We start from the raw sequence: 19,005 nt of genomic DNA on the forward strand, positions 1-19,005 counted from the left end.
AAATTGCTCTCTCCTTGAAGTGTGGGTACCGCTTGCTCCGCTTTTTTTCTTTTTTTTTTTTAGGGAGCCAGCGGAAGAACAGACACACACACAAACAAAGGCTCCACCCGGCCCTCACCCGGGGGGAGGGAGTGATCGTGCCACTCCAAGAGCATCTCATCCATTCCTGGGCGGCCCGCTCCGGAATGCTTTCGCTGTCACTTGCCACCTGGCTTGGCAGCACCTGGAGCGGGCTGGGCGTCCCTACTGCGGCCGGCTCCCTGCTGAGGCCTGGTGGAGGCTGCTGCGGAGGGCCAGCAGGAGCGGCGGCCGGGGAACGCCCACGGCGACGAGCAGGAGGAGGAGCTGCCACCGGCGGCGGGTGGAGGCAGCAGCTGGCCACCGGGGCAGGATGTGCCGGATGACCTCCGTCTGCGCTTGAGCGGCAGAGAACTGTTGGATGCAGTTCTCCACCGCGTCGCCGACCAGCCCAACCTGGGAAATTGGGGAGACCAGGAACCGATCCTTGTCCGCATCCGCCATACCAACCAGGCTGAGCCAACGAAGGCGCTACTGGACCACCAAGGTGGACATCGCCAGACCGATCACGCACGCTACGACACCTTACCCCGGAGGGCGAGGTCGGATGCAGTGCGGTGCTCACCTATGAACGCACGGTCTGGATTACCCTCGTGCATGCCATGGGTGCCCTAGCCTGCAGCAACGCCATGGCACGCAAGAGGAAGCGGCTTGCCCACAGGCTTTGTAAGCTCTGCCCGTCGGAACGGACAAAACCTCACAGGCCTTAGGGGGGAGACGAGGATCCCCCCAAAAGGTAGCGGCCGCCGGACACAGGTGCACCTGTGTCGACAGACCGCTCCAATGGAGGGACACCTCGCAACCCTTCACCGTTCCTCCATCAAGGGAAATGAGGGGGAAAAGCTATTCAGGCAGTTTCTGGCAGAGAAAGATGCTGTTCACCACCTGATAAGCTCTCCATGCATTTCGAGAAAGAAAGGCACTGGGGTGGCGAGCTGAGAACCAGCGCGGCCCGCCCCAAGATACCAAACTCCAGATTCCAACCGAGACTGAACGGGACACGGTGGAGGTTCCACTCGAGCCCGGCAGCCTCGGCGGCCCGTTTCAGCATAGCTGATAATTCTGGATCCGGCTCGGGCAACATTGAACTCCCGGAGGGAGACAATGCAGCCGAGTCATCATCTCTAGAAGTCAGCTCACCCTCCGATGCTGCAATCGGCGTCCTGTCCTCCAGGGGAGCCCCGAGTGAAACCGCTGGCCCACCCATTACAGATGGACCAGCAGACAACACAGGAGGCTCCAGTGGTTGCAGTGGAAGGGAGGAGTGAGGAGCCCACAGGGAATGGTTACCGGGCGGGACATCCAACACTATCCTCCGGTCACCCATCCCACACAGCACCCGAGGGTGGGGCATGGTAATGGGGACTCGCTCTCCGCGAACGAAGGCGAGTCTCGCCCTCAACACTGCGACAGTCATGTTCCCACAGTGAAAACACGAGCTGTCCACAAAAGCTGTCTCAGCGTGCTGTAAGCCCAAACACGTGACACAACAGTTGTGACCATCAGAGAGAGACAGGGAACGACCGCACCCAGAAACGCACGGGCGGAATGACATCTTGAAAAAGACGCAAACGCACCCGTGTTGCTCTTTCAGAAAATAGGACCGTCACCAGTGCCGGAGCACACAGGGGAATGACCGCGGCAACACTGAACAGAGAACTGAAACAGTGAAGCACTCACTTCTCCGCCCTCTAACCAGCCATCAACACACACAAACATTTAGAAATTTGTTGCTGTTAAAACAGCAGTTGAGAGCTCAAAGCTCGCGATCACCGCTGCACTCGCGCTGTAGAACACCAGCACTGGGAGAGTCTTCCTGAAGAACACCGACACACTCGCTCGTTGTAGACAACAGCACTCTCAGAGACATCAAACGATCGGCTCCGAAGCGAAAGGCAACTAGTGCGTGCATCCACTTCCGTATTTATACCCGCGCCGCGGGGGCGGAGTGTGTGATGCGAATCACGCACGCCAATTACATTGGCTCGTTCAATAGTAATCGAAGAAGACAGGCTCTCTAGCGAGATCCCCATTCAGTCGACCGTCGACTACGTCTGACGTTATCGACTGAAAGGGAACCTCTCTTCCGTTCAATGACACATGAAATGAATGCTTATATAATGCAGAAAGAGCTATTCTGTAGTGTAATGTCAATGTGTCATGCAAAGAAAAGGGATTAATAAAAAACTAAAGTTCTACCAGAAAGACTCGGGAGGTAAAATGATGAAACAAAAGCATTTATTTACATTTACATTTACATTTAGTCATTTAGCAGACGCTTTTATCCAAAGCGACTTACATTTGAGGATTAAACCAAGCGAGTCATCATGGAGAGGCAAAAACAACGCAAGAAGTGCTCAGAATACAAAGTTCAAACATTGCTCAGAGTAGCATAAACCAGACAAGCGAAGATTTCAAGAAAAGGTTTTTTTTTTTTTCTATGTGAAGTGCTCACGGAAGAGATGAGTTTTCAGTTGTCTTTTGAATGCTGTCACGGATTCTGCATTCCGGACGAGGGTGGGTAGGTCATTCCACCATCATGGAACCGTGAACGAGAATGTTCTGGACAGTGATTTTGTGCCTCGCTGTGAAGGCACCACGAGCCGTCGCTCCTTGGCCGATCGTAGGCTTCTGGTAGGGATGTAGACCCGTAGGAGTGAGTGAAAGTAGGAGGGAGCTGAGATTGCTTATGGACAATCTGTAAGCAAGTGTCAGCGCCTTGAACTTGATTCGAGCAGTGAGTGGTAGCCAATGCAGGGAGATGAACAGCGGAGTGACGTGGGCTCTTTTGGGCTAGTTGAAGACAAGACGAGCAGCAGCATTCTGGATCATTTGTAAGGGTTTAGTTGCACATGATGGATGTCCAGCTAGAAGAGCATTGCAGTAATCAAGCCTAGAAATAGACAAGAAGACAAGAAGTTGTGTTGCATGCTCAGTTAGGAAAGGCCTGATCTATATATATATATATATATATATTAGCACACAATCGCTTTACTGTTTTAGGGAAAGTGATTTTATAGAGGGCGTATAGAGGGAAAGTGATTTTATAGAGGGCGAAATATATATTATTTTCCACAATATTGGTGTTAGTTGACTTTCATTACCTTCCTGAAAGAAAGATTTACTTGTACGTTGACAAGAAATATTTGACTAGTTTCATCAGCTGTGATCATTTAATAAATATCTAATTTAACAGAGTTTATAGATTCTGTAAGATGTGTCGTTTATCCATGCTACCGAGAACATCTCTTCCGCTCAATGACACATGAAATGAATGCTTATATAATGCAGAAAGAGCTATTCTGTAGTGTAATGTCAATTTGTCATGCAAAGAAAAGGGATTAATAAAAAAATAAAGTTCTACCAGAAAGACTCGGGAGGTAAAATGATGAAACAAAAGCATTTATTTATTAACAGCCCAGCAAGCAATTATTTCTAAAGTTTTTTGGCGTAGACCCCGTCCGTAGCGCGCAATCCGAAGGTAGCGGATCTGCATTTCCTGCCCGAAGACGAAGGCGAGGGCGCAGCCGACCCCCCCGGGAGGTACGGGAAGGGACTATTCTGGTGGTGGTGGATTTATTTTGTTAAATATTTTGTTATTGAGAGGAGAGCATGCAGCCCATATTTATATATCTAAACGTCGCCCTTAGTGTGGACCGTGTCGGGATGTTTGTTAACAGTATATAGCTGCAGTTCGTAATTGTACACAATTCTACAACAGAAACTAACCTCTAACCCTACCCCATACCCTAAAAGGCAACTTTTGCGAGACCTTTAGGCACTCCCGCTACTCCGACCTGCAGATACTGGACCATTTGCCTTTAACAGACAGACAGCTTAAAAAATGGGATATAACCAAATTGCTTCCAACATGAGATGTGGCACACGAGTCCTGAAAAGTCTCGATCGCCCCCAGGTGATTGGATGCAGTATTGGTCAAAAGCCTCCATTTAATGTAATTGATGCGAGACAAACTAAACAATGAAATTACACTTCAAATATTTGTTTTCCCAAGGATGGTTTCTGTTATTTTATGCAGTTTTAATCACGCTGATTTAAAAAAAAAATGTATTAAAGGATAGCCTCTTAAGATGCATCATCTCATTTTCAAGAGGGTCCTATAAATACAAAATACAGAATACAAAAGACAGATACAAAACTTTAGACTTTTGAGTTTTGAAATGCTGGAAAACGTTCTACCAGAAAGACTCGGGAGATGTAATGATGTAACAATCATTAATTTATTGATAGCCCAGCAAGCAAATATGTATAAAGTTCTTTGGCGTAGGCCCCGTCCGTAGTTCATTTTTTGAGGTGAAATTCGCAATTACATGCAGCTTTTCTATCAGAGATGTATAAAGTACTAGAGACACAGACTTGAGTAAAAGTAGAAGTGCTCTATCAAAAAAGTGACTTGAGTAAAAGTAGAAGTGCTCTATCAAAAAAGTGACTTGAGTGAAAGTTGAAGTGCTCTTTAAGCACCATACTTAAGTGGAAGTTCTAAAGTATTCAAAATAAATTGTACTTACGTATTGCAAGTACTTTAAAAAAACATTTACTACTCAAGTACTGAAAGTAAAAGTACAAGTATTGTATTTATGTAGTAAAGCATCTCACCCTTCTCTTCCCTGCTTGTGCCATTTTTCTCCACAGCTTATTGGTTATTTATCTGCATGTTACAGCGATATCTGAAAGCTAGTTGTTTATGTCAGGGAGTTCCTGGAATGTCACATATGGCTCTTCTTCATGTGTTCCATATATGGACTAAATGTGCATATGGCGCCCCCAGGCTGCCAGTATGGATTGAAATTACAGTATATTAGAGTATCCAAAGCTCATAATGATTACATCGGCCCATTTTGGGTATAATTTGTCAATATAATATTTGTCAAAAACTGCACAAGCTAAAAGCCTGAGGGACGTTGTTTGGTCAAGCGCTTTCATGGCAAATACACAGGAGTTTTTTTTTTTAATGGGAGCGGCTGACGCGCATAATTCATATTAAAGGTACCGACTAATTTTTTCCATTACTCCTGACACAAATTAAGAAATAACTGTCACTATAAGTTTCTCAGAATAAAATAGTGGTCAAATACTGACACTTAACTTGAGTCTTATATCTTTTTAATGATGTATAGTTTGTCAAGGTAATAACATTAAATCTAGTAGTAACTTTTGAACTATAAAAAACAAAGAAAGATTCAGTGCGTCGGTGTCCTCGCACATTCTACATGAAATATCTTTCACTCCGACAAATGAAAACATGGACTCTAAGTAGGGCCAGGGGTCTCCTTCCTCACCGCCACGATCACTCGAAGTTGAAGGTGGTGTTTCTGGTTCTTGCATCTCAAAACAAACTAACAAATCTCAAGTGTTCTCAATGGAGGGAGGCAGCAGAGCGAAAGGCAGAGCGAAAGGCAGAGCGGGAGCACGCGCGGTCTTCTTGATTGCTTGATTCGCTCAATGATGAGCCAGCCTCATCAAACCTGTTGACAGAGCCATCTATCGTTCTGGCAGTGATTATTTGGGTTTTGAATGATTCGTAACATTTTTATAATTGTAACGAGTAACTATGCAGCACATAAAAAATTTATCGGAGTAAAAGTATTAAACTCATCGAAAATATGTACTGAAGTAAAAGTGGAAGTAGGAGAAAAAAATAATACTCTAGTAGAGTACAGATACAGCCTTTTAGTACTTAAGTACAGTAGTGAAGTAGTTCTACTTAGTTACTATACATCTCTGAGTTCTATGGATTAGTCACTGTTTCTGATGTAAGTAATCATGCCAGTTCTGCGCTATGATTGGTCAGCTGATAAGTCTGGAGAGGCCTGCCGTTTGTATCTGAGGGTTATATAGTTCAATATGTATGAGGTCAGGGGAAGTCTTTTTACAGTATATGTGTGCCTGTTAGCTTTACTGTATTGTGCTGCTCTTCACCTTTCTGTGAGTATACCATAGCTACTGATCCTGAAATATTGCATATTATACACAAAATGTTAGACTAATTAGGCAATTGAAGTTTAAAGATGCATGTTAAAATATAATTGGTTGCTTGAAATATCTTATATGCTAATATGTTTGGTCTTGTTTCGCAGGGATCAAGTTAAGAGTCTTAAATATAATGGGAAACAAATAATGTATTATAATTGCTTAAGGCCAAATTGGAGTAAAAATATCTATTTTAGATTCCCATATTGCAGTATTTGTTAGCTTAATAATTTCTTACAACTCTGAATAATGTACTTTTTTTCTTCCCCCAGACAGGAGGAATACAGGATCAGTGAGTGAACTGACAATGAATGAAGATTTTGCTAAAAACGGGAATATTTCAATTCCATCCTATTTCTATATCAGTGGTTTTTCTGGTATACCTCACATAAGATACTATTACATGTTCTTGTTTTTTGTTTACATTATTACTTTGCTTGGAAATTCCTGCCTCATGTTTGTTATCATTATAGACCGAACTCTTCACACTCCTAAATATATCGCTGTCTTTAATTTATCACTTTCAGACATTTGTGAGAGTACCGCTGTAATCCCTCAGCTACTGGCCACATTTTTGTTTGGTAATCAGTTGATCCCGTATGGATTGTGTTTGTGCAATATGTTCTCTGTCTTTGTATCTATGACAACACAGTCACTAACTCTTGCTGTTCTGTCTTTTGACAGATTCATAGCCATTTGTTTACCACTGAGGTATCATATGATTGTGACTCATAGATCAATGCTTATTATAATTAGTGCCACATGGGTAGTGGCACTGCTTATGGTAACTGTTGCTACAATTTTTATCAGTAGACTTTCTTTCTGCAGAGTTATTGTCATCATAAACAGTTTCTACTGTGATCATGGGCCAATATATCGCTCTGCCTGTAGCAATAATTTTCCAAGTACTGTGATTGCCAATTTGTTTCCGGCAATAATCATTGGGTTCCCAGTGTTTTTCATTATCTTTTCATATACATGCATAGCTGCGACGTTGTTCAGAATCACAACCCCACAAGACCGTCAAAGAGCCACAAAGACATGTACTGCTCATTTAATATTAGTGGCTATATTTTATGTTCCCATCACGTTTACATATGCACTTTCGGGCATTATAGACACTAACACGAGGATCATTAATCTCTCTCTGACCTCTGCACTTCCTCCAATGCTTAACCCTATAATCTACACAATCAAGACGGAGGAGTTCATGGTGTCTATGAAGAGGCTTCTTAAACAGAGAATCATATTTCCATCTCCAAAATAAACCTGCTGTCCCACATTGTAAATACATTATTAGACGCTTTTGTGGTTTTTATTGTTTTTTTTTCTATGGATGTTTAGAATAATTTATGCTTCTATAATATCACAGGTTATAAAAAATCAGACAACAGGTATCATGACCTCATAAACCCAAAACAAAATTTTAAACCACTAACAAACTATTGATGGGTTTGTTGATATCTGTTGATAAATTCCCTATCTGACTTGGCGACACACGAAACGCAAGGAAAAGAAGATAGCTGATTGTTTAAACAGCTTGTATACTAGGCCTAAACATTTCGGTGGAATTGCCCCAAAATATGACATAATCGGTCTTATAGACGATTATTTTCTGGAGGGTGATGGTGATGGCTAGAGCTGTGAAAATAATCGTTTTTTCGATGCATCTCGATGCATGCTCACATAAACGATTTTGCAACGATGCACAAAAACAAAAGAATAGGCCTACCATACATATGCATACCATTTTTTGTAGGCTAAATAAAGAAAGCGCATTATAAATTACTAAAAAAGTTGTGTATGTCCTTCAAAAGCAAAGCACTTGCGTCTGGTGTTTCAGTTTGTAAGAAAAGAACATGCATGTTCTAGACATTTTTTCCCCTGTGTAGTCCCACATTTACTCCAAATGTTACAAAATAGCCCAGAAAAAAATTAAAGAGATGTTCTATTTATGTTTTATATAAGCATTAATTTATATATTAATGACCTTTTCTACTGATATTTCATTATACCACTAACGTTATACAAATCATTACAGTGAACTGACTTGGTAAATCAAGCTGTTATATGTACATCATAATAAATACTTGTAAACTAAACCTCATAAATAAAAACATTTGTTTTTACAAAACTTTAAAGATGTTCCCATAAATGTAGCATATATCACTGAAAATGGGAGAATCTCAGCTATAATGTGGTATATGGCATATAGTCAGGATGATTCTGTTTAAAATTGCGTTTTAAAAAATAACTTAAGCTAAAAAAGTTATTTTACAGACTTTTCCTGAAATATTATGATCAAACACCTTCACTGTAAAATGTAAATCTAACGTATTTAACCATTAGCTTTCAAAAACACGTTCATGAACTAACATAACCATAGAAATCACTGCATTGGCAACTACACAGTTAGTGCCTTTTACACAAAGCTACATGCAGCACAAAATCAATGTTTTTTGGCCCATCTTCAACTAAAGCACAAGCAATGTGGTAACCTCATAAAACCCATTAAATCCCAACATAACAGAACATCAAACACTAACAGATATCTCTAGACCTCAGCAGAGGATGATTACTTCAAAAACAGCATTGCCAGCTTCACTTATTACAAACCAGTTTGACTTTATTTATTTCATACATGTACAAAAGTTATTTAACAACTAATTAACAGAGGTTTAGATGTTGATGCCTTATTGAAAAATATAGTTACGTTTGAAGTCACCATTATGGTGATTAGTGTTTTCGGGTGAACTGGGTGATGTTGGTCACTTGTTGATAACAATTATCATGCCTGATTCATAAAATCCAGAGTCAAATCGCTGAGTCTGAATATACCTGTTAATTTTACATTATTAATTATAGTAGCCCTGTGATATTGTTTCATGAGTGTTATGACAATCAGCTTTTTTTGTGACTTTAGCCTGTTTTCTGATGTTCAAAGTTCATCTGTTTATCTGAATTATTTGTTGACTGTCAGCATTGTTAAGATTTATACACTGATTCTAAGTCAAAACTGCATAATGAGGTTACATTTTTTTCAAAACATCACAACATTGCAGGATCTCATGTGGTTGTACTAGAGCTACAATACACAATAATGTAAAATTAATAACTAATACAATAAGTGATTACACTCTAGATGAGATCAGTGAATCGGACCACTATGATGATTATGTCATAAACAGTTAACCAATATCACCTGATCACATTTTCTCTTGGCTCATCTTGCCATGAAAAGCATGCTGTATTATAAATGATGTCTGTGTGTCTAAATGATACAGTAGCTCTAAACATTTTCTGCATAATGATACTATGATTAATAATGTGAAATTAAATGCTAATATATACAGAGACTGGACTCTATGTGCTATCAGTGGATCAGGCCACTAAATGATGAATATAGATAAGATTTAATCCTATAGTCATTATGGAGCAGCACATGATTGGCAGTATAAAAGTTTCTCCAGATCTGTGCTTGGCCAGCTGACAAGTCCAGTCATGCCTGGCATTTGGACTGAAGGAAGACTGAAAGTCTTTTTTACAGCACTGTCAGCATGTCTACACCAGAGCTGCTCTTCACCTTTCTGTGAGAGAAAGTTTTTAAAGATGTAATTGCTTTTTATGAAAATCATTAGAACATGTTCTGTGTCTGTCAATATATGTGTTCCTTGCCTTGAAATATTTGCTAAACAGCAACGTCATATGTCGTTTCAAATGGTGTTGTTTTTATCACAATGAATAAACACACTTGTTTTTGCCCAGACAGGATGAATATAGGATCCCTAAGTGAACTGACCATGAATCAAGATTTATCTGAAAACAGGAATATTTCTATCCCATCTTATTTCTACCTCAGTTGTTCCCATTAAGCCCTACAAAATCTAAGTCTAATGCAAGATGTATCTCTCATTTGAAAATATATTAATTAGTTGATGTACATTTTAGAATATAAAACTCATCTTTCCATTTAAAGGAAAATGATATAAAATAATAAAGTACTATTTATGCATACACAAAAAACAATAGATGTATCTCTTATTTGACATAATATCAATGTAGTTACCAAAGAAATGGCTGAAAACTGTAGAAATGTGTTGATTTCTGAAGGGTACCGAAACACCAAAGTTTTGGGATGACTTTGTGTGAAGTCCCCTGAGACAGCATGGACATGGGTGGGGCTAACTCAACATTGCCAAATGTGATTGGTATGCAATAAAATGTGCCAGGGAAGTAACAAATCACTGAATTGGTTAAAATAATGAGCAGCATAAAATATTATTCTCTCTCTTTTTAATTTGACTTCAGAGTTGAAAGTGGGATCAAAGGGTACATGGGCTTAATGGGTACACTTACCCACTCCTAAATATTTTGCTGTCTTTAATTTATCACTGACAGACACTTGTGGGACCACCCTGTAATCCCTCAGATACAGGACACATTTTTGTTTGCGAATCAGTTGATTACGTATGCATTAAGCATGTCCATTATGTTCTCTAATATTTAATTTTTTACAGTGCAGGCACTAACTCTCGCTGTTCTCTCGTATGGCAGATTAGCTATTTGTGTACCACTTGAGGTATCATATGATTGTGAGCCATAGATCAATGCTTGTTATAATTGATGCCAGGGGCGTCGGACTGGTAGTAAAACCAGTACTGATTACCAGGGCCCCAAGGGGAGAGAGGGCCCTTGAAAAGTCTGGAATATATTTTATTTGGAACATGGGGGCCCATCAGGACTGCCTATACATAGGGCCCGGGATCTTGTGCTACGCCCCTGATTGATGCTTCATGGACACTTGCAGTGTTGCTAACAAAAACTGGAGCAATGTTCATGAGCAGACTTTCTTTATGCAAACTTATTGTCACCGTTAACAGTTTCTACTGTGATCATAACCGTAGAATTTAGCAGATAGCAGGCCTGGAGCGGAGAGCAAAATATTAATCTAACTTAACGGAACACCATGCGAGGCCAATATTTTAATGATTAGATGGAGGAGCTGGATAAATATGACTGAGAAAGCTACTGGATCAATGAGGCTATGAGACATTTAATTTATTTCAAAAGACTTTAACGACAAAGGATTCTGGACTATTGGAACTAAAATCATTTGACTACACTGAGCATAATGCACAAGACTTGGAAGATGAAATAGACCATGACAACAGGTTTTTGTCATCTATCAATATTAATTGTAACTATTTTATTGAAGATGATTATAACAACAGTATCAACACAGAAGGGAAATTGTCAATCATACACTTCAACAGCAGAAGCATGTATACAAACTTCAATACCATCAAAGATTATTTACAACAGTTTATATATTAATTCAGCATTATAGCAATAGCCGAAACATGGTTCAATGAGGATAAAGGAATAGATTTTGAATCAATTTTCAAAAAATCTCAACAAATCTATTTAACAGTGTTTAACTACAGACCTTGTGGCTGTTGAAATTGAATATACCTCCCATACTTTATGCACCAGCACCACTATATAATTTCATGATGATAAAATCACCTAGCCCTTCCTGTCTGTATATTGACGTCAACGTTTCTTATTGACAGAAATGGGTTATTATCTACATTGCTGTAAAGATGCTTTTAGCCTGATATTGATTTCTCTTGGACTTACAGAACTATTGGACACTTTGGGAGTGAGATCGAATGTCACCAATGAATCTCATTAGGATTACTAGATATATAAATGCTTGCTAAAATGGTACTATATTACCAAAATAGACTGTGAAATTACTTCATTTCATGAAAAACCTGTAACTGTGAATAACCAAAAATAGTTTTTTCTTTACAAAAGAAAACTGTTAAACCCTTTACCCTCATCCACTGTTCTCTACATTAGTTTACTATACAGCCTACTCGACGAGTGAATGAAAAATGTGACCAAATTCAGACACTGAGTGCCATTATTGGCTTACACCTGCTGTTAACAAGTATAAGGAAAGAGAAACAACAATTACAACTGACTTCCAGCCACAGCCTTAGATGAAATAAACTGAAGATATAAAAGATAACATTGCAGCTTCACTAATTAAAAACCAGATTGACTTCATTAATTTCACACATCTGCAAAAGTTATTATTGAGGATTAGTAGAGGTTTAGATGTTGAAAATGTTTCATTTGAAGTCACCATATGAACTGACCCAAACATGGCGATGATATGCTTCATGTTGCTTTATTTAAAGGCAATAACTGTTGTTGCCAATGCAGTGATGTCTATACTGTAGTTACATTAGCTCATGCACGTGTGCTATCTCTAGCTAATGTTAACTCTAAAAGATTTGAGTTAAGTTGATGTATTTAGGTTTAATTATTTTTAGATTTAGTTTTAGATGCACAAAGTATTTGAGCAGTGATTCGTTTAACTTGTATTAACACATTTTCTGTTTAGAAGACTTAAATGAAGTAAGTTCACAGAAACAATATACTCACATTACTAACACAGTATAAATATTAGTTTTTGAACTTAAATGGTTTGAGGCAGTGAAATTACTGTTGGACAGTACTGAATAGACTGTAATTTACAGTGAGCTATGCACAAACCTGTAACAATAATTTCCCAAGTACTGTGATTGCCAATTTGTTTCCGGCAATAATCATTGGGTTCCAAGTGTTTTTTATTATCTTTTCATTTACATGCATAGCTGCGACGTTGTTCAGAATCACAACCCCACAAGACCGTCAAAGAGCCACAAAGACATGTACTGCTCATTTAATATTAGTGGCTATATTCTATGTACCTATCACTTTTACATGCATTTTGGTCCTTTATAAAAACTAACACGAGGATCATTAATCTTTCTCTGACCTCTGTGCTTCCTCCAGTGCTTAACCCTATAATCTACACATTCATGACAGAGGAGTTCATGGTGTCTGTGAAAAGACTTCTTAAAGGAAGATTCATTTTCCCATTTCGGAAATAAACCTATTTTTTTCCTATTTTAATAATATTAATAATATTAATAGTAATAATAATTGTTTTTTTTCCCAATGTAGATTTCTCCATGAAGTTTACAATAATTGTTAAACAAGTTTTTTTTTTTTTTTTTTTTTAGAATACATTTCAACAATTCAGTATCAGGTATCACAATGTCAGCTTCATCTTCACTTTTGTCCATCCTATTTATATGGATTGGTACTCCAATAATACTAATCATCATCTCATATTTTTGCATTGCTGTGTCTCTGCTTAAAATCCGTCACCTCATGATGGAATATTCTCCAGCAGAATCCTATCGCTCTTGGACCCCACATTGATTTAATTGACTTAAAGAACTTTTAATGGAAATCTTGATTAGAAATTCTACAAAATTGCTTCATGTCACCTCAACAATGTAAATATGACAATTAATGTCTTTTAAATTGTCACACATCAGATGAATAGACTTTACCCCCTGACTTGAGATCCTTATCCTCCTGATCCTGTTTCCCTCTCTGCCCTTCCATGGGTTTGCTATTTGTCCTTAACTGTCTTATGTAATAAAAATTACAAAAATATAACTTAATAGTGTAAATATATTAACTTAATAATATGCAATAGTGTGATACTTTTTCAAACAGGAATACAAACGGCTACTTCTTGGAGACCAAGAGGATAGGAATCAGTAAAGAGATAGGCTCTGTCCCAAATGGAATCCTAAGCCCTCTGTCATTTGTGGCATAATGCCGCTTTGACTGTCGGGTAGAAGTCTGCTTAGGTTTTGCTGAGGGTTCTGCTGAGCCCGCCTCAGTGCCGGTTTGGTCGCTTTGTGCCGTTCACATCCCATGCAAGCTCAATTGTGTAGCCGACAAGCTCTCACGACAGCCGACTCTCCCGGGAGAATGGTGACTCCATCCCCAGACAGTCCAGCTAATCTAGAAACGCATTCGGGGGAGGTGGAGGGGTCAGACGCTAGGTCTAGCAGTTATGAGTATGCCCAGAAGGTTAGCCCCTGTACTAAGCTGCCCATATGTTGTGTTCCATACGGTGATGCGATATGTGTATTCTTCCATGGTACGGCTCCCCTGTTGGCGAGCCCGTGTCTTTCCCTTGGCAGAGCCCGCTCTGCTATCTCTGGTAGAATTGACATCCAACGTCAGCCAGGCTGGATCTATCCCAGAGACCTTACATATGTAGCACTGCCCCGTTGGCCAGTCCATATGTGTAATTCTCACATGATACCTCTCTACAGGCAGGATGTGGTCTCTGTAACGTTTTTTTCCACTTGGAAAAGGCACGCTTTCCCAGTGTTATCTAATATTTAAAAAGAAGGTAAATTATAGCAATCTAGTTGTGTATCATGTGAGTTCAATGGCGCTGCCAATGGCTGCATCCGAAATCGCATACTTCCCTACTATATAGTAGGCAAAAAACAGTACGTGATAAAAGAAGTATGTCCAAACTCAAAGTGCCATGATGACTTAATTCTTCCGGTGAGATTCTGAAGTGTGCATACGATGGACACTTTACTATCCCATGAGGCCACGGGAGAGGATTTATGAATGGCAGTGAAGTGACATAACTGATGCTGGTAGGTCACATGATAATGACAACATGGCGAATGTAGTACGTCCAGATTTTCACACTCTGAGTTTGCGCTAAAATGACTGACAGCTTCAGTGATTACTCGCTAATTTCATTCGCAATTTGAAGAAAAGTTTTAGTTTTTCAAGAGACTTTGTGACTTTTCCTACATACTTCAGTAAAAACAATTCTGAAAAAAATATATAATTATAATAGTAATTGCTGTTCACTATTCTGCTGGCTATAGTGCTAATTTAATCTCTTTTTAAATTTTAAAATAAAAATGATTTTTTTTCAAGTGTTAGTTATCCTACATCGCAAAACTTTAGACTTTTGAGTTTTTAAGTGCTGGAAAAAATTCTACCAGAAACACTCTGGAAATGTAATGATGCAAATATGTATAAAGCTCTTTGGCGTAGGCCCCGTCCGTAGTTCATAATTCCGAGGGTAGCGAATCTGCATTTCATGCCTAAAGACGAAGGCATGGGCGCAGCCGACCCCCTGGAAGGTAAGGACAGGACCATCCTGGTGGTGATGGGGAGGGTGGAGGTAGTTGTCACGTCAGCATCTGCAAACTCAAACATGTGTAAGTACCAATATTTTTTATAGCGAGTATGAGGACATGATTGGGTAGATGTGCAGGTAATAAGTGACGTAGTAATTAAGTCTTCCTGGCAGTACTAATGCTAAAGCTTTCACTTATGTGAAGTAGGCTACTTTAAAATAGGACTGTCATGTCAAGGGAGTAAGATTGGATGACGTCATCAGAGTTCCCTTTTGTTCAGTCACTTCGAGTTACGTCAGTGACTGACGAATGGGGTATTGCTTAGAAAGCCTATCACCTTCGAGTATTACAAAATGAGGCAATGGCGAGGAAATGCCATGGGTCTGCGGAATTTTCATAGCATAACTCTGCCCTACTTAATGGGTATATAAGTACGTACGCTAGCAATATGCAGTTATGTTTCTGCTTTGAGGCCAAGAGGTCCTCTTCACTCCTGCAAGCTTGTTTCTCTGAGTGTCTACTTCGAATTTCGACGAGACAAGCAGCTCTCCAGTCGGTGTTGGTGTGACGGTGTTTTCCAGCGAGTTTCACATTCCTGCCTGCTGATCTGTGCAGTGGTCTGCAACAGCATGTGTGTTTCTCCCTGGGCGCTTCAGCAAAGCTGAGTTTCCTCTCACAAAAGAGCTTGGCACGTGGCACGTCTTTTTAAAGATGTCTCGCTCGTGCACTTCTGGGTGCGGTCGTTCCTTCTTGATATCTGATGGGCACGAGCGCTGTCTTGCGTGTTTGGGCTTAGAGACTAAATCTTCCCCGCTCTCCTCTTGTACCTTCTTGGGACCTTTGAGCCATTGCGATCAGTGGAGCTCCTGTCTATGAAGACAGGGCTCCTGGCCGCTTTGGCCTCCATCAAGAGGGTAGGGGATCTGCAGACATTTTCGGTTGACAAAGCGTGCCTGTAATTCGGGCCGGCAAACTCTCACTTAATCCTGAGACCCCGGCCTGGATATGTGCCCAAGGTTCCCACCACTCCTTTCAGAGATCAGGTGGTGAACCTGCAAGCACTGCCCTCGGAGGAGGCAGATCCAGCCTTGGCACTGCTCTGTCCAGTACGTGCCCTCCATGCTTAATGTAGACAGAACGCAGACCAGCTCTTTGTCTGTTATGGTAGGAAGCTGAAGGGAAAGGCTCGCTCCAAGCAAAGGTTGTCTCACTGGATAGTGGACGCCATTGCTTTGGCATAGCAGCTGCAAGGTAAACCATGCCCCGTCCAGCACTGTTGACGTCAATGCCAGAGTTATGCCTGCGGCAGCTTTCATGTTGCTTTCAGCTTTCGTGTTCCCGTTGGGCGATCCCCACGTGTGTATTTCCATTGTAAGCCTCTCCGAGTGTGTGTCTTTCCCTTGGCAAGCCCAGTTTTCTCCACATTAGGGCTGGGCGATAAATCGATTTTATCGATTAACTCGAATGTGTAGTTTACGCTGATTTTTTTGTATGAAAATCGCCGACGCTCCCATCTGGGCTCCCGTAGTTCCGACCGGGCTCAGCGCTTGCCATGATAGAGATACACAAACAACATGGCAAATGAGCAAGGCCGCGGCAGCAGAAGCACACCCGCCGAAAACATTAACAAGCTGAATCTGCAGGGCCGCCAACTCTCACGAGTTCACTGTGAGAGACGCAATTCTGTCACTTTTTACACGCTCTCATGCCACACATCCATTTTCTCACGCAGAGAAAAATCGCAAAGCAAAGAGGACACTGACACCGACAGACAAGACAGAGCAGGTTACTATCGATATGAAACAGATTCTCAGCTCTCAGATTCTGTCAATTTTATTACAAATAAAATTGTAATATAAAATTATAAGATATACAATAAACACCGTTTTGGCGCTTGTAAATGTGACGTGAAAGAACGCTGGCAGATGTCAGTTCAAGCGGCACGTGAACCGAACATCTGTTACTCTTTACTAACAACTTACCGAAATGTAATAAAATCGATCGATCAGTGTTTTTCAACCGCGGAAAGATGTCCATAAAACAGCTGGAGAACAACATATGTCACGTAACGTCACATTTACCTCAGGATGGCTTTTAATGACCCATAGCACGCATGATAGCTAGACGCATTATAAAATAAAAAACGCATTATGCTTAATTTGAGTTAGTTTTACCAGCTGACAGGGCTCTCTGTATGTTTACAGCATTAGGTGATTTTTTTTTTTTTGGTAGAACAATTAACACATTAACGTATCTACTGTACCTATTTATCCAAAGGAATTTATATTGAATCAAGACCAGAAACAAATCACAAGAATTAAATTGAAATTGTGAAATTTGTGTTAAGCATCCCCCCAATCCCAATCCACCCATTTTATTTTATGTTACATTTCCATTGTTTTCAAAGACAGGGCCTGTCCTCTTGTCTTTTTGGCTTGTTGTTTCTGATTGCACTTTAATGGAGATCAAATCCCAGAAGGGAATATTAAAACAAAATAAAGTTAAAACTTGTTTTGAACAATTTCTTTGTCATCTGCAGATTGATTTTAAGTAGGGAGAGAAAAAAATCGATTTAAATCCTAAATCGGATTTTTTGTGAAAAAATCTGGGATTTTTTTTTAGGCCATATCGCCCAGCCCTACTCCAAATGTTACCCGCTTGCAGGTCATATGTGTATTATGTAAGTCCTCTGTACGGGCAGGCATTGTGTTGCATATTTCCAATGAGATATGCTACCCAGTGTGCTTTGTGTTAAGTAGGAGTCCTTTATCAGTGCTTGTCTCACGACAGGGAGCTCAGACTTACGCAGGGCACTGGAAGACAGCCGAGATGGCGTGAAAAGACTGGGAACCCCATTCATCAGTCACTTAAGTAACTCGAAGTGACTGAACGAAAGGGAACGTCTCGGTTACGTATGTAAACCTCGTTCCCTGAGGAGGGAATGGAGACGTTACGTCTCCCTGCCACTTCCGCTATACCGCTGGAAACGCCTGAGTTCAGTCTCGGCTCCTCAGCAGGTAACATAACTGCATATTGCCAGCGTACTTCCTTATATACCCATGACTTATATACCCATAGTTACGCTATGCAAATTCTGCAGACCCATGGTATTTCCTTGCCATTGGCTCGTTTTGTAATACTCGAAGGTGATAGGCTTTCTAAGCAAAACCCCATTCGTTCAGTGATTTTTGCAGGTGCTTGTAAAGTCCATACTTTTTTTCTAGGTGCCTGTATCTTCTACTGTATATTTTTTGAGGTGAAGGGCTCCCTTCGCAATTACATGCAGCATCTCTACGGATTAGTCACTGTTTCTGATGTAACTAATCATGCCAGTTCTGCGCTATGATTGGTCAACTGATAAGTCTGGAGTGGCCTGCCGTTTGTATCTGAGGGTTATATAGTTCAATATGTATGAGGTCAGGGGAAGTCTTTTTACAGTATATGTGTGCCTGTTAGCTTTACTGTTTTGTGCTGCTCTTCACCTTTCTGTGAGTATACCATAGCTACTGATCTTGAAATATTGTATATTATACACAAAATGTTAGTCCAATTAGGCAATTGAAGTTTAAAAATGCATGTTAAAATATAAATGGTTGCTTGAAATATGTTATATGCTTATATTTTTGGTCTTGTTTCGCAGGGATCAAGTTACAAGTCTTAAGTATAATGGGAAAAATAATGTATTATAATTACTTAAAGTCAAATTGGAGTAAAAATAGCTATCTTAGATTCCCATATTGCAGTATTTGTTAGCTAAATAATTTCTTACAACTCTGAATAATGTACTTTTTGTCTTCCCACAGACAGGATGAATACAGGATCAGTGAGTGAACTGACAATGAATGAAGATTTTGCTAAAAACGGGAATATTTCTATTCCATCTTATTTCTATATCAGTGGTTTT

The 19,005-nt window shown here is 40.3% G+C and overlaps 1 protein-coding gene and 1 pseudogene across 1 annotated transcript; both read left to right on the forward strand.

The window, feature by feature from the left end:
- Positions 1-6,376: 6,376 nt before the first annotated feature.
- LOC143749508 (olfactory receptor 13C2-like) lies at positions 6,377-7,336 on the forward strand. Its single transcript, XM_077241977.1, has one exon. The coding sequence runs from the start codon at positions 6,377-6,379 to the stop codon at positions 7,334-7,336; it is 960 nt and encodes a 319-aa protein (XP_077098092.1).
- A 3,085-nt stretch (positions 7,337-10,421) lies between these two features.
- On the forward strand, positions 10,422-13,016 carry LOC143750671 (olfactory receptor 1082-like; annotated as a pseudogene).
- Positions 13,017-19,005: the final 5,989 nt, after the last annotated feature.

The sequence above is a fragment of the Siphateles boraxobius genome, unplaced genomic scaffold (genome assembly GCF_051911475.1).
Source record: "Siphateles boraxobius isolate OS27281-9 unplaced genomic scaffold, OSU_SipBor_1 25, whole genome shotgun sequence".
Classification (NCBI taxonomy): domain Eukaryota; kingdom Metazoa; phylum Chordata; class Actinopteri; order Cypriniformes; family Leuciscidae; genus Siphateles; species Siphateles boraxobius.